This window comes from Dermacentor variabilis, chromosome 6 (genome assembly GCF_050947875.1).
Source record: "Dermacentor variabilis isolate Ectoservices chromosome 6, ASM5094787v1, whole genome shotgun sequence".
NCBI classification, from domain to species: domain Eukaryota; kingdom Metazoa; phylum Arthropoda; class Arachnida; order Ixodida; family Ixodidae; genus Dermacentor; species Dermacentor variabilis.
Genome location: NC_134573.1, coordinates 44,311,433 through 44,334,977, shown reverse-complemented (window position 1 = coordinate 44,334,977; position 23,545 = coordinate 44,311,433). Strand labels below are relative to the sequence as shown.

The window sequence follows — 23,545 nt, the reverse complement described above, 5'->3', positions numbered from 1 at the left end:
GATTCGCCGATGATATTGCCTTGCTTGGGAACTCAGGGGACCAATTGCAATGCATGCTCACTGACCTGGAGAGGCAAAGCAGAAGTGTGAGCCTAAAAATTCATCTGCAGAAAACTAAAGTAATCTTTAACAGTCTCGGAAGACAACAGCAATTTAAAATAGGTAGCGAGGCACTGGAAGTGGTAAGGGAATACATCTACTTAGGGCAGGTAGTGACGGCGGATCCAGATCATGAGGCGCAAATAATCAGAAGAATAAGAATGGGCTGGGGTGCGTTTGGCAGGCATTCTCCGATCATGAACAGCAGGTTGCCATTATCCCTCAAGAGAAAAGTGTATAATAGCTGTGTCTTACCAGTACTCACCTACGGGGCAGAAACCTGGAGGCTTACAAAAGGGTTCTACTTAAATTGAGGACGACGCAACGAGCTATGGAAAGAAGAATGATGGGTGTAACGTTAAGGGATAGTAAAAGAGCAGATTTGGTGAGAGAAGAAACGCGAGTTAATGACATCTTAGTTGAAATCAAGAAAAAGAAATGGGGGGGGGGGGCATGGGCAGGACATGCAATGAGGATGGAAGATAACTGATGGTCAATAAGGTTTACGGACTGGATTCCGAGGGAAGGGAACCGTAGCAGGGGGCGGCAGAAAGTTAGGTGGACGGATGAGATTAAGAAGTTTGCAGGGACGACATGGCCACAATAGTACGTGACCGGGGTTGTTGGAGAAGTATGGGAGAGGCCTTTGCCCTGCAGTGGGCGTTACCAGACTGATGATTATGATGAAGATGGCGACAAGGAGTCTGGGGTGCAATTTATGGGGTAACTGGAAGGCAACGGCATGGTCTTTCAAGGGACGATAGCCCCGTAGCTCAACGTAGGTGTCGTTACGGCAGTATACAGAAATGGCGATACCCTGTGGGGCTGAGGCGCCGAAAAGGTATACTGACGTCTGGGACTTGGGAATATGTTGGTGAGGTTGTTTCAAAAACATATAAACAGACAAAAACAAGAAATTAGGGAGGGAACCGAAACCGGAATAACAAATAGGAGGGTGACGTGCGTAGAAGCGGGTGGGGGCCGGTGTACATGGAAAAAGGGGGTCGTACAGTTGATATAGACATAAAAACATGAAAGAGTATTAAAATTCAGTATTAGGCACGAAACATTTTTCGAAATGGAGGAATCGGTGAGGTTAAAAATTAAGCATAGCTGGTAGCATAATGTGTTTTTGTCTTGGTTGACGATACGAGAATTTCAGATTTAAGTTATTGCGTTTAATGTTTCTATGTTACCACCTGCCAAAATAATTCCCGTTGGGTGTAGGCAATTAAATTTGTGTATGAGCTATGATTCCGTATATTTCCTTTCGCGAGGTGGACGGAAATTTGTTTGTAGTATATAGAGCCTTGCTTTGTCAAATATATTACCATTTTCATTAAAGCGGCTGGATACTTCTTTAGGTGAATTGTGTTTTGTGTCCGTGCGGTGACCATTGAATCTTCTATGAATTTGTTGTCCAGTCTCACCTTTGTATTGTTTGCTACAAGCGGCACATTCTAGACAGTAGACTACGTTGCTTGATGTGCAGGTGAAAGCCGCAGTTACCTTGTGTGCGTAATTCGACGCTGTACTCTTCACTGTAGTAGTAGATTGAATATGTTTGCATGTAGAGCACCTGGGGTGGCCACAGGGACCGGTTCCCAACTTCATCTTTGTGCTTAGTTTGGCATGCACAAGAATATCTATTAGTGTTGCGTCTGTAGGCTATTCTGCGCGGGTCGGGAAAATCTTATTAAGTTTCTGGTTGCTGGTGAGAATTGGGTAGTATCTACTGCGGATGTTACTCGCGTTTGGGAGTGCGTTTGAGAATTTATAGCAGTAAGAAGAGGTGATCCTCGGGCGGGGCTTGAGGAACTCGGCGCGATCAAGTTTGGTTGCAGTGGTGTAGGCTTTTTGAAGGTCACTGTTTGGGTGGTTCCTGATTGATAGGGTTTCTTTAAGGTGATCGAGTCTCTCTATGTAGTCTTGATTTTCAGCGCAAATGCGACGTAGTCGTGTGGCTTGGCCTTTAAAGATCCCTTGTTTGCAATGTCTGGGATGGTGGCTCGTATATTCTAGGTACTGTTGTTTGTCGAAAGGTTTCCTATACAGCGTTGTCTTTAGCGCCCATTGTCCATGTATAATGTTGTCTCCAGAAAGTTTATGCAGTCAGTTGAGGATTCTGATGTGAATTTTATGGTTGGATGAAAAGAGTTTAGAAATGCTACATATTTATCGAGACTGTCTTGGCTATGTCCACATATTATGAATATGTCGTCTATGTATCGTAGGTATGTGTGGGGCTTGTATTCATACGTAATTTGAATGCAAAATCCTAATGACTTCTCTAAGTTATCATTGTACAATAAAGATCTACCTTAATCCAACTTGCTCGCATATGTACCAACATTAATCTACCTTAATCCATTTTATTCTACTTAATTGCACCTTAATTCACTTTAATCCACCTTAATTAAATTTTCTGAGTGGGCGAAGGCGATTTTTTTTATTTGGGGTGCGCGTAATGGCATCCCTACAATGCCATGGCTCTTCACCGTGGGATTCCGCAGCGTGCCGCAGCAGGTTCAACGCCTGGAACATGAGGTCGTCACTTCGTCACGTGGGTTTTGGTACCATCGGATGATGAAAACGAATGGCGGATTTTTTCGCTTCGTGGGGCATATAAGACTTTCGCCTTAATAACTGGCGCTTCATAAAGTTGACTGTATGGGTGACAAGGGATGGGAGAATGCAGTTTGGATGGCAGGGAATTCAGTGGAGTAAGGAGATTTGCAATACTTTATCAGACAAAGAGTTTGCCGGCGCAAGAAAAATGACAACCGGGAGAGACCTAGGAGATGCGTTCAACCTGGAGTAAACAGCAGTCCTCTGATGTTGATAACAACGATGGTGATGCCAATCATTGGGAACCATAAGCAAAGGTATACGCACCATGAGATTCCTGCGCGTGGCTAGGAGTGCCAAGAAGAAGGCGGCCAGTATGAGCATGGCTTTCCAGACGTCCCTGGCATATCGCCTGGGGAGGCAGCGCTGCAGCAAGTGAGGCGGGCGCTGGACGAGGTTCATGGCGGCGGTCACCAGGTACAGCAGGGGACGGCAGCGTACAGACGCTGATCGGCAGTCCGCCTTCGGCATTCTGCGCACCAGTGGTTGGTCGGAAGGGCAGCCAGGTACGTTGAGCGAGCTGCGGTTAAAAGCAGATTGTGAGGTTCACATCGTGAAGCTAGCCAGTGGATGAGGTACGTCGTATGGGAGCGAATAATTAATGCATTAATTGTGACCACTTCAAAGTATCAGGCCAAGCCCAAATTCGAATTCTCGAAGTGCATTGGCACACCCATCGAAAACACATCGCAGTGAGCAGAAATCGAACCCGCGACTTCGTGCTCAGCACGCTGCCCGTATATATTTTGGAAAGCACGCGGTCTAAAATACAGAAGCCGGTTCGTCCAGTGGGCCCATGGGATCGAAAGGCAGATTCGCTGAAGCTAGGCGCTGAAGTTTCTTGGCGGGTAGTCGAAAATCGGTTGCTAGAAGCGAGCAGTTTGTGGCCTCCGGCACCGGCAGAAACGCGAAACGTGGCCAGCAATTCAGCATTGGTAACAAATCGGCCAGTTGTCTGGTGTGCTCCGTGGGTTTTGCACGCGAGGATACTGTGGCACTAACTGGGCGGGAGACGATGACGTCCGCGTTGGTGCATGAAACGTGGCACGCATCAGCGTTGCGGGCATCATGGCGGCCTGCGCAGAGATCAGTGCCGCAGCAACAGGAGTGTTGCGAAAGGCAGGGGCAATGGACTGATCGACTTAGTCCTGGATGTCATGCTGCAGCATGGGCGTCAACGAAGAGTGGGGTTTCTCTTGCGTCCGAGGCACCAATGAAAGTTGGCGGCCACCTCTTTGCGAAGAACTGCATATTCTGCCCCGTCAGCGAAGTCATCGGCGGCAACCGTCAAGCCAGAGAGAAAGCCTGCCAGGGAATTGCGCGTGGTGAGCCGCTGCTTGCGCAACTCATCATAGCTCTGGCAGAAGTTCACTACTTCATGCACAGGGCGGGGGTTCTTTTCCAACAGTATCTGAAAGGCATCGTCGTGAACCCTCTTCACAATATGCCTGATCTTGTCGCTTTCTACCGTTGTTGCACCGACACGCTCGCAGATATCGATGAGGTTCTCGAAGTCTCACCGCTCTGCTGCTCGCGTTCTCGCAAACGTTGCTAGGCGCGAAGCTTGCGGGATCCAAGCCATTCAAACACCTCTGCGAAGTTAGTCTTGAACGCCGTGAAATTTGTAGGTCGGGTTCGTTATTCCAGTACCACAAGTTCGCAACGTCACTCAGATATAATGTAACGTTCAGTTTGGTCACGTCCTTTCACTTGTTGCGGCTGCTTACCCTTTCATAGAAGGCGAGCCAGTCCTCCACGTCATGGTCTCCGATCCCCTGAATGTGGCAGTGTCGCGCTGACGCAATGCACCCGAGCAGGCCATGACAGGCATCGTGACCGTTGGAGGCGGTGGCGGGCCTTCCGCCATGACGGGAATGGATGACAGAGTTCTGCTTGCTGCGCTATACTGCTTATGCGAAAGACAAAAAAAAGGAGACAGAGGCGCGAAAAAGAGACAGGGACACATGTGGCGCGAATTTTCATATGTTTATTAATCGCTAGTGTTTATTATTCGCTAGTGCAGTTCTTTTTGTCCTTCGTGTAAGAAGTATAGCGCAGCAAGCAGAACGATTCCATACCAGCTAGCCCCAGTCGAAGCTTTATTGTTGACAGAGCCCTGCTTCGAAGTTCCAGGTTTGAAGGCGTTCCCGGCTGATCAGCCGATCTAGCTCAGCTAGATCGGTGAAGTGGCCGCGCGACACACGACGGTGCCGGGACTGTCAGTGCCATTCATCTTCCTTTTAATAATGTATATATATATATATATATATATATATATATATATATATATATATATATATATATATATATATATATATATATACATAACTTATATATATGTTAGTTAGTGTTAGTTATATATATATATATATATATATGTTTGTATATATAGTGTTAGTGTTAGAATATATATATATATGTTAGTGAGTGAGTGAGTGAGTGAGTGTGAGTAAAGATTATTTGAAAACAAGTTATTGACGGGTGACCTTGTTGTTAAGCAGCCGCGATCCCCTGCGCCCGGGCGGCTTCTTCAGCTCTCTTGATGACCTTGGCCTTCAGGTAAGGGTCGGAGCTGAGCAGCACGGCCTCCTATTTCTCAGTATTATTTATTTCTTGACTTTTGCGCTTTTCCGCTGGGCATGACCACATAATATGTAACAGATCCGCTTTTTTTTACAACGGTTACATGTATTAGGGTATTGGCCCGGGTAGTAGTAGTGATAGGCTACGGGTTTTGGGTAGGTGTTCGTCTGAAGTCGCCTCCAAGCTACTTCTTGTCGCATGTTAAGTGGTTTGTGTGCTGGAGGGTACGCTTCCCTGGCTAACCTGTAGTGCTGGTAAGTGGCCATGCGATCCATCTCTGATCCTAGCGTGAACCGTCCGGGTGGTCGGTTGGCGAGTCCTCGAGCGGCGGTATGGGTGGCATCGTTGCCGGATAGGGAGGAGTGTGCTGGCGCCCAAATGACCTGGATTGGCCATGGAAGTTGATTGGTGTTTATTATGTGTTTTACGGGGAGCTAAGACCCGATCTTTCGCAAAATTGCGTACTGCTGCTCTGGAATCGCTAATAATGTAATGACAATGTGTGGAGGCGATAGCCGCCTCTTCTGCTGTTTGAGTGCTTCTGGTGCGGATTGAACTACCAGCGCGTATTCAGCCTGAGGAGTCCACCACTGCGAGGAACAAAGTTGCGTTCTATGTATTCTGCTGCGTCGACATAGACTACGTCTTTGAAGGCGTGGAATTTCTGATGTAGGGATTTGGACCGTTCGGCCCTCCTTTCCTTGTGGAACTCGAGGTGCATGTTTTTAGGGAGTGGATTTATTTTGAGAAGGCGCCTCCGATCGTGAGGAATGTCTACTTTCGTGCTTTGCATCGATTCGTAGTAGATGCCGAGATTCTGGAGGATGTTTCACCCGGCGGCACTCTGAGCTAGCCTTTCGTATTGAAATATAAGGTGCGCTTCCACAAGCTCCTCGAGGCTGTTGTGCACACCTAAGGCTAGGAATGTAGCGTTGGCCGTTCTTATAGGTAGCCGAAGAGCCTGTTTATAAGCCCTCCGGATACTTTCCTCTACTTTCTATTTCTCATCCGCTTTGAGGCAGAGGTACGGGGTGATGTAGGTGATGCGGCTGAGCGCGAAGGCTTGTTCCAAGGTTATTAGGTTGGCTTCTTTCATGCCAGAGTGTCGGTTGCTAATTCTTGTGATGAGTCGCATCCTCTGTTGTACGCACACTTCAAGTGAATGAATTGTGTCGCCGTTGCGCCCGTGAGCTTGCATGAAGAGGCCGAGTTCACGGATGGTGGTCACCACCGGGATCGCGCCTCCTCCGGCTCGCACATTGATTTCTGGGGGTGGTGGTGCAGTGTCGGATTTGCGGTTTGTAGGGGCTCTGAGTAGGAAGAGTTCTGATTCTTGCGGCGAGCAGGCGAGGCCTCTGTCGGTCACGCACTTTTTGACCGTGTCTACAGCTTGTTGTAGCGTTGTTTCTATATCTCCATCGCTACCTTTGCAACATTGCTAAATAAAAGAGAAAGAGGGACAAGACTGATCCCTGCGGTGTGCCACGACTTCCGAGAGGAATTTTGCCCGATTGTAGTTCCCTAATTCTTAGGTTCCGCTGTGCGGTGGTTGAGGTGAAGAACTCACAGCGATAGAAAGGTTTAGCGTCGCGCTTGAAATCTTCGGGCCGTATTCTAACTATACATGGGTGCGACCATACGCGGGTGCGCTAAAATTTTAGCCACCCTTAAACACTTCACCACGCCGTGTAAGGCCTGTAAGGGCGTTGCCCAGGCGTCTCGGCACGCCTGGAAAGGGAGCCACCGACAAAGTTACGTAATTTTCCGATTGTAGGCATTCAAATTTTTGCACTTTTTTAATAGTAAACAGAATTTCGATAAAAGGCGTTAACCATGATAGAAACGTTTCATGACTTTCGCACTGCACGCTGCAACTCCATACAAATTTGAGGAACAATTTGGTCAACATTGATCAGCGAGAGTTTTCTGCCAGTGTCCACGTAGATGGCTGTTCATTCCAGCCGTCGTTGATTGACTGGAGCTGCACGAGCGAGAAGATAGGCTGGGGGCGCCTGTCTGCTCCTCGCGCGTACAGCCGCAGCCAATCAGTGCTCCGGCCGAAATGGACAGCTCACTAGGTGGACTCTGTCTAGATCCCTGATTGCTCGATAACTCCTGACCGAGGCAATCGCAGTAGAAGCGCCGCTTCATGACAAATCCACAAGCATGAGCAACACTGGGGCTGCAAAGGTACCAGAGGACAGCTTACGTGACAGTACGCATGTGCTGAAGATGTCATGGTAGTCAAGGCTTCATAACGAACCAACGAAACTGCAAACTGGGAAGACTGCTGGGGAACTGGGGAGATAGACGACTTGCGCTTGTCGTGGTATGTTGGTTTGTTTAACAACCTCTGGCAGCTCATTTTAGGCTTAATAAAGCATTGTTATGCTTGGGCGCTGCTTTTCCTGCTCGTGATAAGCTCCTCACGGACATAAGAAAGAAACAAGCAGCTTCAAATCTTATCGAATAGCCCCCTTCGTTTGAGCAACCGGCGATTTAATAGTGTAGCATCTGCGATAGCGTACGTGTAAGAATGTAGCATGGCTTCCTTAAATACATACGGAACGTCATGGCCCCGTCAATGGCGACACCGACGGTGGGAATTCACCTGAAGTGTCCAAATAATTGATATTGCAATGAAACATTTATTGCTCGACGAACAGCGACAGTATACGAAAAGGATCACATCATCAACCTACTGGTAAGAGCAGCATTATCCGGCTGCGCCTTCTCTTTTGAATAGAATGATGGCGGTGACGTGCGCAAGTACCGAAACTATGCCATTTTCTACCGTGTTCCGGCAGTGATCGCTTAGCTGATCCATTCTCTCGTAGACATCCCGGGGCATATAGTGAGGCTAGCGTATATATGTGACGCCACAAGCACAAATCGTCACTATTGATTACTACTCTGTCACCGCGAAATACTTCTTTTTTGAATAAAATGAAGTATTTCGTGCTGACAAAGTAGCAATCAATAGTGACGACTTGTACGTGCTTGTGGCGTCACATATATACGCTAGCATCACTATATACCCCGGGATGTCTACGAGAGAATGGATAAGCTAAGCGATCACTGCACCTACGCGCACCATTTCGCCAGAAAGTACCCGCATGCAATTCCCATACATGGCCCATGCTTGCCTCTAGATAATGTACTGTGCCTATGCGAAAAAGGTAGCATCGTCGATTTGAGTACGCATTAATTTGTCTTGTCCATATTACCGAACTTACCCTGATTAGCTACACTGATTTCTTTTTCTAAGAAGACAGCCCTACATAACGTAACTGGCATCCACAAAGAAAAAATACTGAACTGTCGTACCAGAAAAAAATGTGCCAGAACCCACCTCACAATGACTGTCGACGGTAACGCGTAAAGCATTGAATCTTTCTGAATACGCTGCGCCATCTAGTGGCATTACGGAGAAGCCAGTGCATGGCTTCCGAGATGGCGTGGCACGCCGGAGCCTTCGAATGCTTAGAATTGTTCCCACGCATGGCGAACACTCAGTCGCACTTACTCCGAAACCTTAGTTCGTGAGAAAGTCATTAAAAAGCCGCACATACGCAGTGTACTTGCGGCGCAGCCTGCTAATGCGCATGGTTGCTGTCCTTGAGGAACCCTTGTGACGGGTTCAATTCCGCTCGGCACCGAAGAAATTTGAAGGATCCTTTTCATCAATATAGAGGCGGCAGAATTCTAATGGCACATGCCTAGTTGCCCAAGTTGGCGTCAAAGACGTTCATTTAAGTGCAGCACACACCTACAGGCCCATACCCAGTGACCCAAGTTGGCAGCAAAGTTCACTGGAGACTAGAAAAGACCGATTGGTACGTGCTGTTAGAGTTGTAGGACGATCCCAGCGCTGACATCCAGTTGTGATTATTGGGAGGTCAATCCCACCGTTCGTAACCAGTTGTCAAGATTGCAGTCGGCCATGAATTAGATGGTAGCTGGCCCATGCCGTCGTCCAACTTATCCACGCTGAGGACGTTGTTGAAGGGAAGGCCTCCTTCTCATTGAGAACGAGTAATATGGGTTTATTTACAGTATCTACATCAGGACGCTGCAGTTCATCAGTCTAGAATGAATGCGAGAGAAAGTTCACTGAGCAGCCGCCCAACAGCGGTTTATAAACACTCGGTCCCCCCCTCGATCCCAAGGTGAGGAAAACGTTCGACCAGGCACCGTAGACGAGGGCTTACATAAACACCTCTTTGAGCGAGGTTCACGGTCCCCAACCGACGTCAGACGGTCTTCGCAGAACTCGGAGCTGACGTCAGGAATGGCACATCCGATTCCCCGAGCTGACCCCTGCAGCGTGGCCGCCGATTGTCCATTGTCTTGCGTCTTGAACAGCGCGTGGTAAAGGACTTCCGGAGACGTTCCCTCGTCAACCCCCTCGCTCATAGCAGATCAGGTCGGCGGTGGCGGGTTCAGTAACAACAGTTGGTCCGCCGATCGCGTTTCGTCACAACGGCGCCGAGGCTAGAGCGTAACGGTGGCTTTCCAAGAAAAGTTGACGCCGCTGTCGCAACTGGCTGGCAAAACTTGCACCTCAGCGGGCCGTTCTTAACAGCGCTTCCATGGCCCGGAAAATCTCGACTGTCCAGCGCTGACAACCGCTGGGCAGGAAGAGAACGGCTGGTGGCCAGGTGGTGATGCCTTGGCTAGCAGCGACCACTTGTGTAATGATGTCACCGCCCCAAAACATCAAACAACGACAGGCAACTGCAAAACGAACCCCACACCACGGCTCTGCGCTGAGTGCAGAAACAGCAAATGCTGAATTTCGCTATGCCAAGTTTTGAAGCAATTTCGTGCTGACAAATTCAGCAATCATGCTGGGAATCCTGCTAAATGAGAGGGGATTTTCTTGGCTTAACAAAATGAGCAATAGTTACCCTAAAATTAGGCGGGACCCTTAAACGCAGAATTTAAATTAGCCTGCTGAAACCATCCGCATTGCTACCCAACTTTCGCTTCTTATATCTAACGGAGAAGTTGTACTCTTGGAGAGTGAGGCTCCATCGGAGCAAGCGGCCATTTTTTGTAACATTTGATTGAGCCACGTCAAAGGACAGTGGTAGGTCTCGAAGATGAACTGAGCTCCGTACAAGTAACACGACAACTTCTGGGCGGCTCAAACTAAACAAGCGCATTTCTTCTGCGAAGCCCTATATTCTTCCTCTCTTACATTTAGTTTACGGCTGGCATAGAGGATACGATGCTCCTCGTTATCGTCAACGACCTGACTAAGTACTACTCCCATACCTCTGTCGCTTGCGTCGCATTGAACTATGAATTCCTTTTTGTAGTCTTGTGCGCGAAGTACAGGACGAGAAACCAGTAGCGTCTGCAAACTTCGGAAAGCGTTCACTGTCTTTATTTCAGTGTACGCTACTCGGTACTCCCTTTCGGAGGGCATCCGTTAATGGACTTGCCATTTGCGAGTAATTCGGATGTGCCGTCGATAGTACCCCACAAGTGCCAAAAATGAACGAAGGTCTGTTTTCGTGCGCTGCTGACAAAATTCTCCAATCGTAGCTATTTTCAGCTCGGCCGGCCGTCTCGTGCCCTGGCCGACAACAAGCCAGATAAGTAACCTGCGAACAGCCAAATCGTTCCGCTTTTCCGCTTTCATCGTTAATCCGGCTTCCCTCAACCGTGAGAACACCTGTTTGAGGTGCGATACGTGTTGTTCCCAGCTGTCCGAAAAAAATTGCTACATCATCAAGATATGGCAAGGCGAACTCCTGCAAGTCTTTTAGGACAATACCCATTAATTTAGAGAAGCTAAACGGCGCTTCTTCAGCCCGAAGCTGAGTGCGAGAGGGCGAAAAGTGCCTACAGGTGAGATGAATGGAGCATAGCGGCTGGCACTTTCTGAAAGGGGAACTTGCCAATACCCCCGCACGAGATCTATAGTTGAAATGTATTTAGCAGCGCTAACTCTTTCAATTCGTTCCTCAATGTTGGGTATCGGGTGCAGCTGATCCCTAGTGATGGCATTTAACTTCCTGCAGTCAACACATGGACGAGGGTCCTTGTTAGGGGTTTCTACCAGTATTAACGGTGACATGTAGTCACTCTAAGCGGGCTGAATAACTCCCAACTCTAGCATGCGCTGTATCTCTGCCTCCATAGTTTTTCTCTGTCTTGGAAACACACTGTAAGGCTTTGATCTTACGGGTTCGGTTGATGTAAGCTCTATTTCATGCGTTATTAGTTCAGTTCTACCTGGCCGATCGCTGAATCTGTCGAGATATTCCCCTAACACCCCTGTTAGCTCATCTAGCTGCTCGGGTCTTAGAGCGTGCGAGCTTACCGAATCATTTACTACTTCTTCTAGGCCGATTTCAGAGTTGGAGGTCGCCCTATACTCCTTAAGCTTGGTGCTAGTGCGATGCTGCTCTTTGATGGTATCGTTAATGACTCCGCTCCGTTCTATATACGACTTCATCAAATTGCAGTGATATATCCTCACCTCCTTCCTGCGACTGGGCATTTTCAGAGCATATTTAGTATCTGAAAGTTTGTGCTACACTTCAACGGGTCCGTCCCAGTGAATTTCAACCTTTTTCTTTCTTAAAGGTTTGAGGATCATTACCTGGTCTCTCACGTTACACATACGAAGCCTAACATTCTTGTCGTAATAGAATTTGGCGTTCTTTTGAGCTACTCCCATGTTCTTTTCGACTACTTCTTGGGTTGTGCTTAGCCGTTCCGGCAGATTTAGCATGTATTCAACCACTGTTGGACTCTCTCCTCTTCCCTCCCACATCTCTCTTACCATTCTCAGTGGAGAACGGAGTGTCGTCCCATACACTAGTTCTGCTGGCGAGAACCCTGTAGCCTCATGTGGAACCGTTCGCAAAGCAAAGAAAGTTGCCCGCAGACAGTTCTCCCAGTCCTCCTTGTGTTCGTAACAGAGCACACGCAAAACTCGCTTAAGCACTTAATGCCACCTCTCTACACTGTTTGAATGAGGGTGATAGACGGAACTGTGTATTAACTTTACCCCGAACTTTTTCAAGAATGTGGAAGTCAGTGCGCTGGCGAATACTGACCCTTGATCCGCCTGAATTTCGGCTGGAAACCCAACTCGTGCAAATACTGTCAAAAGCGCGTTTACTACTTCGGAGGAGCTCAGCTCTTTCAGAGGGATTGCTTCTGTAAACTTTGTAGCCGGACACAGCATGGTAAACAAGTACCTGTAACCCGATTTCGTTTCTGGTAGAGGCCCTGCCGTGTCTATCACAAGTAGTCTGAAAGGTTCTGTTATTAAGGGCACTACCTTTAGTGGAGCTTTCCATGTCTCTCCTGGTTTACCCGAGCGCTGGCAGGCGTCGCATGATCTTACAAAGTTTTCTACGTCTTTGAAACAGCCAGGCCAGTAGTATTCCATAAGCAATCTTTCCTTTGATTTGTTTATGCCTAGGTGGCTGGACCACCCATTTCCATGACAGAGACTCAAAACGTCCTCCCTGTACTTAGTAGGTACGACTAATTGATCTAGAATCCTACCCTTTCGATCTTCGTAGTGCCGATACAACAATCCTCCTCTCTCTTGTATCGTCACGTTGCGCCTAGCAATGCCTTCTTTAGCTGTATGGTGTAATTTAGCTAAGCTGTCATCCTTCTTTTGCTCCGCTGCCAGTGACTCTGTCTACACGTAAGAGCTGATCAAAGTTCTTTGAGGCCGGTGACAGTAATGACCCTGTCTCGCTTGCGAGTGCATCAGCGGGCTCTTCCTGCACCAGCTGCTTCCACTGGAGCAGCTGGTGCATTTTCAGCCGAAAGCAACGCGATTTTACGAGCTTGGCCTCGCGTCAAGGCCTGTACTACGCCCGCTCCCAGTTTAAGCCCTTTGCCACGCAGTAACCGATTCGAACGATTCGAAAAAATGCAAGGGTACTGCAGTGACAAAAATTTCTAAACTGCAGCCTCGGTCACTAGCTCCCCAAATGGTCCACTGATTTTGACTTTGGCCATGGGCAGACACACGCTGTGTTCTTCTACAACCTGTTTGATCCATGCTGCTTCTCCAGTGAAGTCATCTACCGTCACATAAGACGGATGGACAATGTCCATCGTGGCGGCACTGTCTGTTAACACCCTGCATGGTTTGCCATTAACTTGCAGGTTGTGAAGATATGGGCTCAAAAGTTCCATATTCTCGTATTTTTCATCTACGTAGGATAAAACTACGCAAGGCTTTCAGCAGTTCGCAGCGATATGTCCCAGTTTGTGGCATTTATAGCAGCGGATCAGTCTAAAAGATTCGAATTTTCTTTTCCGCTCTTTTTGTACAGTTTCGCCGTTAGGTTTCTCTCGCTCTTTTCAGCGGGCTTTTCCTCCACGTCTACAGGCTCCGATCGTATAGTATGCGAACCCGTTTTGAACGGAAATGGTGTCCGTGGTCCATTTCGACCGTCCCAATTACCGCCCTCGGCGTTCAGCTTTCTACGCGTGGCGTACTCTTCGGCTAATTCCGCCGCCCTTTCCACAGAGTTTACCTCTCCTCTGTCTTGCACTCGCAGCTTCACAGATGGTGGGATGCTTTTGTAAAACTGCTCTAGACACATGCATTCGATGATCCTGTCTCTGCTATCGCACGCTTCCGCGCATTTCAGCCACTCCACTAGGTTTGCCTTTAAGCTATATGAAAACTCCGGAAACCCCATCTCTATCTTTCTTGCCTGTGCTCCTAAACCTTTGCCGAAAAACTTCGGCTGAAAGGCGGTATTTCTTCAGAAGACTGGCCTTGACCTTCGCATAATCATATGCCTCTTCCGCACTGAGTCTGGCGATTACTTCTGCAGCCTCACACGGCAACATAGACAGCAACCGCTGTGGTCATGTACTCGGACCGAAGATTATCTTCTCGCAAGTCCTTTCAAAATTGCTTAGGAATAAGCCTATGTCGATCCGGACCTCAAATGGCTTCAATAGCCTATCCATGCGGTACGATTCTGCCCCACTTGTTCGTCCCAGAGCCCCTTCACTTCCTTGAGACAACTCCAAACGTTTGCTTTCAAGTTCAAGTATCATTTTTCTTAACTCGCGATCTTTATCGCGTTCCTCTCTCTCTTGTTCTTCTCTCTCTCAGTCCCGTTTCTCTCTTTTTTTTTTCAGAAGTTCCAACCCCATTTCAATTTCTTCCTCACTGGCCTGTTCGGAAATTAGCTGCACTAATTCGGATTTTAGCATTTCCTTGCGTACATCTAGGCCTAGTTCCTCACCAGCAATCAACAATTCGTCTTTCAGCAGTCTCCTTAACTCCATGATTGCTGCTTTACTGCCGTGGTCCTGCTCGCTAAATCTACCTAGGAAAACACAACCTAGTTAACAATCAACAATCCAGCTTCCCTACAGTTCTAAACAGAACAACCACAAAATGAAGCCTAGAGAGTCAAAGCAAGAATCAAGCACTCACCGCAGACACAGCACCCCGTCGCAAAGTCCATCGCACCGCTGCCACCAGTTGATAGAGTTGTAGGACGATCCCAGCGCTGACATCCAGTTGGGAGGATTGGGAGGTCAATCCCACCGTTCGTAACCAGTTGTTAAGATTGGAGTCGGGCATGAATTAGATGGTAGCTGGTCCATGCCGTCGTCCAACTTATTCATGCTGAGGACGTTGTTGAAGGGAAGGACTGCTTCTGGTCGAGAACGAGGAATATGGGTTTATTTACAGTATCTACATCAGGACGTTGCAGTTCATCAGTCTAGCATGAATGCGACAGAAAGTACACTGAGCAGCCGCACAACAGCGGTTTATAAACACTCGGCCACCCCCCCTTGATCTCAAGGTGAGGGAAACGTTCGACCAGGCACTGTAGACGAGGGCTTACACACAGACCTCTTTGCTCGAGGTTCACGGTCCCCAACCGACGTCAGACGGTCTTCGCAGAATTCGGGGCTTACGTCAGGAAAGGCACAACTTATTCCCTGAGCTGACCCCCGCAGCGCGGCTGCCGGTTGTCCATTGTCTTGCGTCTTGAACGGCTCGTGGGAAGGGGCCTTCGGAGACGTTTCCTCGGCAACTCCCCGCTCATAGCAGATCAAGTGGGCGGTGGCGGGTTCAGTAACAATGGTTGGTCCGCCGATCGCGTTTAGTCACAACGGCGCCGAGGCTAGAGCGTAACGGTGGCTTTCCAATAAAAGTTGACGCCGCTGTCGCTACTGGCTGGCACAACTTGCACCTCAGCGGGCCATTCTTAACCATGCCTAGCGCTCCATCGGCGTCATAGTTACTTCGAGAAGCGGTAGCTACCCAGTCCATCCTCTACAGCGATCCATGTCGGCATGGAAGAGGTTCGCTGAAGAGCGGCACGTATACTTACACACTGCCGCATATTCACTGACCCAAGTTCGCCCAATGGTTGGTTTGGAACCCGATTCCCTCATTACAGCAGTCCGATGCGCTACTCATTCGGCCACGGACTGGCAATAGTGTGAACGAAAATACGGAGGATGGGTTGAAAGACAGACGGGGCGAGCGCTGTCCTCTCTTTCTTTCACCCCGTCCGTCCTTTCTTTTTCTTCCCGCTGTTACCATTACGAATGCCATCAACTTGCCCACCTTTCTACTTTAAAGGGCCCCTCACCAGGTCTGGCCATGTTGAGCGGTCAAGTGCAGAGCATACAATGCGCGCTAACGAGCGTGTCTGCAAATACTAAATCGCTACGCGCGGCGGAAAGGTCTGAAATTTCAAACCGAACGCCATTTGTCCTTCTCCTCGAGGCCGCTTCGCTCCAAGGTGGACAGGGACGTAGTCGCGTCCCTGCACCTACGTAGTCGTTGCTTAAATGATATTGCGCGACAAAAAAACGACACGGTCGTGAGAGAAGACACACCAAGCGCTTGGTGTGTCGTCTTCTCTCAGGTCCCGTTTTTTTGTCGCGCAATATCATTTAAGCAACGGATTACCAACTAGCCCGGAATGCTGCTCTCATTACGTAGTCGTGTCCGCAGTGTGACGTCGCTCCTGGTGACACGTGACTTTGAGAATTATTGAAAGCAACATCTGTTATTTGTGTTATCTGTTACTTGAATTTACGAATTGAAGTTTAGAGAAATAATAAAACACACAAACGGAATGTCTGCGTCTTTTTGTTTTACTTCGAAGCAAGAGAGATGTACTTCCGCTTCGTGTGCTTGTTCCCACAGTCATGCGGTCACGTGGGCAGGTACCAAAACTATGCCATTTTCTATCACGTTCCGGCGCGTGATCATGCTCTGCGATCCGCTTGTGTCTGCCTCAGTATTCGTGTAGCACTGACTTATACCACTAGCCATGTGTTCTTGCGCATAGCAAGCAAAATCGTGCGCTGGGCGAAACGAGACAATCACAAGAGGTCAAGCGCAACGCCGTCAGCGTCGTCAGGGAAAATGCGCAGCGCCGCAAAAAAAAAAGCGAGGGATAAAAGTAAAGGCGGGGCCCGTGACGTGGCGTTACGCGATCCTCGAGGTCTGGTATGGGAGAACGCAGGGAAGGAATTTCGCTTGCGGAGGCTAGGTGGGGCGAGTGGGGAGAGCGTCTCGCTTGGCAGTGGAGTGTTCCTACTGAAGTCATGAGGTTCGCGGCCTTAAAATATCTATATCTCGGCTATTAGTAAGCCGATGTCAAATATTTTTGCGGCAGAACACTCCCTAGAGGACACGTAACAACTTCCCGCGTATAACGAAAATTTGCTATGGGGGCTGGTGAGGGGCCCTTTAAGACCACGAACTACCCTGTGACCCAGGTAGGCGGAAAATCGGTTAGATACCAACACACATACGAACATACAAACATCCATAAATAACCCCCGCAATGTTAAGTTCTGAAAGAATGCGGACGCATTAACAAAAATGCTGGACGGCGATTCATGTCCCAGTTGATGTTGACGAGAGCCTTCCCAGGAGAGTAGGAAGTGAGAATGCGGTGTGTGAGCCATATAATTCTTTCCCAGAGGCCCGCAGCGTCTCAAACAGCGTCTCAGTCTTTAACCTGATGTCATCAACGACAGCGTCTCGAAACGTTGGCTGTCATGAGAGGGAAGCGAGAACACTGCCCTTACCACGGGTACCACCGCCGGCGTTATTACATGGTGGTATAACCGGTACTGACACGACTGCCTGTTGGTGGCACTGATACTGTTGTGTAGGCAGCGGCAGGCAAGGGGGGGCCCCGGCCAGCGAACGCGCGGCGAGCGCCGACGCAGTTAAGGAGACTCGGAGCTAACTGCTCCTGATGAAAACCGGAACGAAGACTCAGCCGGCTCGCGGCCGTTTATTACTAAAAAGGACTTCCCACGCCAGATGACACCTCCTGATTGGTCCGAGCTCGTCACATGACAGAATGGGGGTGCGCCATCTAGCTGGACTACTACTAAACATAAATGCATGATAACACAGAGATCTGGCAGGGGGCGACACTATACTACATCCCCCCTGGAAAAAAAGTAAGCATATAGTGAAACGCGCACTTAAGTCCAAGGACAAATTCAGTTCGTTCCCCCATGTTCACACACACGCGCACCAGACTTGGGCACCAAAACACAGGCAGTCAGTCAAAACAAAATCTGACAAGGAACACGGCACAAGACTCACTGCACCGCAACAAGGAACACATTTTATACCTGTGTTAATGAAACATCTGAATTGCCTGAGACGGCAATACGCTTTACACTCGGAAAACAAAATCATCAAGCCACGGAGGCCGTTTTCTGTCACAATGAGGACGCGTGCGTACCTCAGAAGAACTTTGGGGGTTGCGACGCGTATTAGTCGACTTTAAAGACCCAGTCTTCCCACTACTATTTCCCTCCCCCTGGTTGGACAATTGAATGTGGTTGTCGCTCAAAGCTGGAGAGAGTTGCCCAGGAAGCTCCTCTCGACGTCCCAACAAGTCCTGGGAGGCTACCGATTCCCCCACGGAATCAGATACGATTGCTGACTGTGTAGACTCGGAAGTGATACAGTCAGGCGCACTACTTAGCTGATGCTTATAACTATGAGAAGAGGCTGTCACTACAGACGAGTCATCAGAATGACTATCCAGATTTGAATATGAGTACAAAAAGTCTCTATCACTTCTACACAATGTACCACCTGCTGGATCCTTCATCACTAGGTTTAACTCAGACACATGCCACGTCTTCCCATCACTGAGTACAAAAACAGATGGTCCTATCTGGGCCTTCACTGTACGAGGTTTACTGTATTTAAAAAATCCTTTCCTGTTAAATCTAATTCTGACGGTGTCTCCCACCTTGACACGAGTTTCCTGAGCACCTCTACGTTTGTCTACGTACTGTTTAGCCTGCCACTGTTTCTGCAAGACTCTTTCTTGAACTTGAGACATATGACTGTCCTGTTCCCGTAGATCTACATAGAGCCGCATGGTTCCATCCTTCTTGCGCACCAGCACGAGTGGAGACACCCACTCAGAAGCCTCGACGTGCTCGATGACGTCGCAGTCCTCGAGACTTCGCAATTCATGTGTGACCTGGTCACGGAGAGCCAGGGGTAGTCGGCGCAACTTTGAAGATACTGGTTTCGCATCTTGCTGCCGATCAATTCGGTGCACAAAGTTGTTGACGAGACCCAACTCGTCACTGAAGAGGTGATCAAAACCCGGAGGCACACCTGTGGGGCTCTGTACTGAAGGAAGCGATGGTAGACGACATGTCAGCGACGTACCGTCGATCTGTATGCCCAAGCGTTGGATGGCGTCTAAACCCAGCAGTGATGTTCCTGTAGTCGTTACGTGGAACGTGACGGAGCATGACCTTTGGAAAAACTGGACAGTGGCTTGAAACAGGCCTTGAATGTCGATGCGTTGATTGGAGAGGTTTCTTAAGTCCACAGTTGCATGTGACAGCCTGTGCTGTCGACCAAAGTTATTTCTAAAATCTTCGGCCGTCATCAATGACACAGATGCTCCCGTATCCACCAGCAGTCGCATGGAGACGCCGTTGACTACGACCGGAACTTCCAAATCTTTTTTAGTTTCAAAAGCGCTTACCGTCAAGACAGACGCGGACGGCTGCCCTGCGGAAGTTGAAGACAGCGTCTCTGCGGAAGAGACGTGTTGAACAATACGGGTTTTTCGGCATACTGATGCAAAATGGCCCAACGTGTTGCAGGCGTTGCACCGCCGGTTCCTTGCTGGACAATTCCTGTACGTTGCAATATGTTTCGTGCTGCCACACCGATCGCATGCAACACGGTTCCCGGAGGAGCCATGTGCGAAATGTCGGTCGTCTTGGCGGCTTCTCGGAAGAAGTCGGTCGTCTTGGCGGCTTCTCAAAAGAAGTCGGCCATCTTCATGGCCTCCCGGACTACGTCGGCCATCTTGGCGGCTCCCCGGAGAAGTCGGCCATCTTGGCCCGTCGACGGAACGCCAAGTTGAGATGCCTCGATTCTCCGTACATTTCCGGAGCCGAACGCGCGGTTCGCTCGATGCAAGGGTTCTAACGAGCGTCCAATTTCTTCGGCCTTGTCCAGGGACAGGGTTTCGCCATGAGCTAATAACTTTTCGCGAACGCTGGCGTTCGCTACCCCATGTATTATTTGGTCTCGGACGCGCTCGTTGTAAGTTGTGCCGAAGTTGCACTGTACCGCCTTCTCCTTCAATGCGGTCACGAATTCCAGGAATCCTTCTCCCTCGAACTGACTTCGACTGGTGAATTCGTGCCTCTCCGCCAGAACATTTGTTGACGCGGCGAACAGCCGGTCAAGCCGCTGCAAGAGTTTCTCGAACTCTGACGCTGACGGGACCGCATCACTTGACGGTGACGCTGCGCCGGGCGGCTGCCTTGCTGCTTCGCTTGACGGTGACGCTGCGCCGGGCGACTGCCTTGCTGCTTCCTGCTCCTCGTCTGCAAAGTACTTTCGTTGTCCCTCACGCCCGAGAGCGCTGACGAGCGCGGACGCTCGTCGCGCGTCCGTCCAGTCGCCACCGCCGGCCGCTTTGAGGTGGGCCTGAAAAATTTTTTTCCATCGATACCATGGAATTAACGGTGGCCCGGGCAATTCGAGAAAAACGGGAAGGTTCACCGTAAAGGAAGTCATGCCCGGTAGCGTGCGGGGGACAGTGCAGAAGACAAGCCGGAGCTCGAGTAGAATGGAGCAGGGCGGAACAAAGGGGGCGAGAAGGCCTAGGCTCGGAAGCCTCGCGACGCCAAGTGCGTCGGTGGCGTTTGCGTGCCGTGCAGACACAGGAAGAGACGCTTCACTTACGAAGCTCGTTGGTTTCCCGGGGCTTCGGTCGGAACCGCTGCGGGAATCCCATCCTCGTCGCCAAAAGATGTTGTGTCGGCAGCGGCAGGCAAGTGGGGGCCCCCGGCCAGCGAACGCGCGGCGAGCGCCGGCGCAGTTAAGGAGACTCGGAGCTAACTGCTCCTGATGAAAACCGCAACGAAGACTCAGCCGGCACGCGGCCGTTTATTACTAAAAAGGACTTCACACGCCAGATGACACCTCCTGATTGGTCCAAGCTCGTCACATGACAGAAAGGGGGGTGCGCCATCTAGCTGGACTACTACTAAACACAAATGCATGATAACACAAAGATCTGGCAGGGGGCGACACTATACTACAGATACCACTTGTGTACAACTGGTACCAGTGGTACCAGCAGTACCACCCGGTGGTACACCTGCACTATATATTCTGGATTGGTGCACATTTTTACACTGCGCGATCTCCAGGATGGCTATAAACAACGGTGTAAGAATATGATTCTTGCATCGTGCTATATACATACCCGATACGTAAAAGTGGGTGTAGGTAGGACAGGAAGCTGTCTTAAAAATGATTAAATAGTGGCTCGGGTAAACCTCAAAAAACAACTGCTGCACGTTGGTGTGCGGCAATATAGTCAACGCAGTATTTACTCTGAACCTTGTAATATTAAGTCGCAAGTAAAGTTGGGGCGCGGAACAGGCTACGCTGCGGGCAGGTCTTGGACTGACATTTAAAAAATTGCTGTGGCTTAGCTAAGGTTAAGCCCAGGATGCGAAGCATACTAGCCTTTATTTTAGTTGTTGAACCACTGTTTAGCCTGGTGAACTGCTGTTGCTTGGCTATATTTGGTTCGGCTAGACGAAGAAACAACTCATGCGTTACTCTACTTCGCCTTCAAGAGTGGAACGCGACAGCGTTCCCGTCGACCTAAGACAATGGGCTACGGCGCAGCGACTACGCGCCCCGCATTGGACGCGGTGAGCGTCGAGCAACGCAGCGTTCGGCGCGGCAACGAAGTGTGCGCCTGGGCAAGCGACGCACGCTTGAGCTTAGCTCGTTTCTAAGGCAACACCGCATTCACTAGAGGCGCTTTTGTACCGCTTTGAAGCATCGTACTCGTGGCTCAGTGGTAGCGTCTCCGTCTCAAACTCCGGAGACCCTGGTTCGATTCCCACCCAGCCCATCTTGCAAGAGTTAAGCCAAAGCCACCTAGAAACAAGCGCAGCTGCTTATATACCGCCGCGACGCCGCGAGCGACGGCGCGAGTTGGAGCCCCGTTTCTCCTCTGTCGTGACGTCACGGTGTCACGTGGTATTAAGGCGACACCGCCGCGCCTGAGGAGCTGGGTTGAGCTCTAGTAATATGCTTCGCATAAAAACCAGCACCGCTGCCGGCCATCGCTGCACGTTTAGACGCGGGAAATAACGACCGACACAAATGTTACGAATGATGCAGCGATTATCTCAGCAATGTAAGACCTTATGTCAACACAAGGCGAACAGTTATTTGAAACTTCGATGCAGAACTTGTTCGACTTTTGTTTTGCTGCTTACACAGAAGAGCCATATGTAGGAGCAGCATAACAGCGTTCGCTCCAGCAGAAGTCGATACAAAACTCCAGACGGCTTCTTAGCGTCCACCAAATATTCATTTTTAACCAACTCCAATTTACCGGCGGTTTGTTTTCATTATCTAACTGCAAAAGGTCAGTTGCGCCCGCATCTAGCATAATCTAACCTAACCTAATCTAGCGTAGGACGATGCTTAAGTAGACTAATCCGATTCTAATGCCACTGATCCCACCGGCCCAGCCGCTGACCACTCCGGACACTTCGCAACGAAAAAATTATGCTGGCAGTACTCGTCTTACCGTAGCCAGCCAATGAGCACGACGTATTGAGGATACCGAACCAAGCAGGATAAGAAGGGCGGTAAAGCGTTCTTCTGGCGACTCTGCCGGTGGCTGGCTTCATACCCAAGCACTTCACCCACTGAACTAGCGAAGGAACAGATGCTGTCCTCACCGGTAGGAAATGAGCTGCAACCACGATGAGCCTCGGTCGTCCATGCGTCGTCCTAAATTGCTCCTGCCAGCTGCGAGGTGGAGGTATGCGAACGGCTGCACCGTTCCCAGAGTCAGGAACGTGGCAAATAAGCACTCGAGGATTGACGTGGCAGGAATCACCGGCGCTGCTTCGCGTTCGAAAAACGAGGTCGAATGCGCGTGGCGTGCGCAGCTGCTTCACGTCTTCCTTGTTTTCTACATTTACAGCATTGTTATTAATCCGAAAGCATTACTTGTCCCTTTACGGAAAAATTTCGCAGGGTTGTTGCTGTAAAGAAAGCAAATAATGCCTCTGAAGAGAAATTTACCTGAATTTCGCTCTGAGTGGGAACCGAACGTGGGCATCCGGGGTGCAAGACGAGCACGCTTCCCCAATGCCATGGCGGCTCCACCCGATTATGGTTGGATCAAAATTAGGAGAACGCTTAAGCTTTGCCTTTAAAAGTGGAACGCGATAGCATTCAATGATCTCTGGCTATTGTGCACGCTTCCCGGCCACTGCAGCTTGCCTAAGCGTAATGTTTAAAACGCTGTTGTCGAACGCTATGAAAGAAGGCGGGCTTTCTGGTAGAAACGCGGCGTCTTGTCTGGGCTGATGTCCTGGTATTCTTTCGCCCCCTAATATTTAAGTCTGAGAAGCTCTAATATAAAAGGTATGTGCTGTCGGTGTTTTTTTTTTCTTTCATAAAATTTGTTTGTGGGCTGTTATTCTCAAAATTTCGAGGAATAACTTTGTAAAGAATGAAAAACAAGGTATGAGCAATATTTGTGATAGAAGAGTGATTGGGTGTGCGCGGTTCGGAATGATGTTTGGCGAAAGAACGGTCGACGCTAGACGAGGGACGCCACGCAGTAGGTTCTGCGAGACGGGGCCCTTAGCGGTATCGCGCTAATAAAGGTACGCCTAGTGCGTGCGTCATTTT

The 23,545-nt window shown here is 49.4% G+C and overlaps 1 protein-coding gene across 6 annotated transcripts in view; it reads right to left on the bottom strand.

Moving 5' to 3' along the window:
* The window catches only part of LOC142584772 (beta-hexosaminidase subunit beta-like), a 154,708-nt gene extending 131,715 nt beyond the window's left edge, over positions 1–22,993 (bottom strand). For 2 of the 6 annotated variants that reach the window (XM_075695015.1, XM_075695018.1), the window contains exons 1-2: positions 22,582–22,788; positions 2,995–3,247 (exon numbers count right to left, since the gene is read on the bottom strand). In XM_075695015.1, coding sequence (XP_075551130.1) covers positions 2,995–3,247; positions 22,582–22,625 — 297 coding nt within the window. In that variant the 5' untranslated portion in view covers positions 22,626–22,788. Of the gene's footprint in view, positions 1–2,994; positions 3,248–22,427; positions 22,549–22,581; positions 22,790–22,930 lie in introns of those variants that run through there. The other 4 variants (XM_075695020.1, XM_075695021.1, XM_075695017.1 and 1 more) reach the window with 4 other exon arrangements.
* Positions 22,994–23,545: the final 552 nt, after the last annotated feature.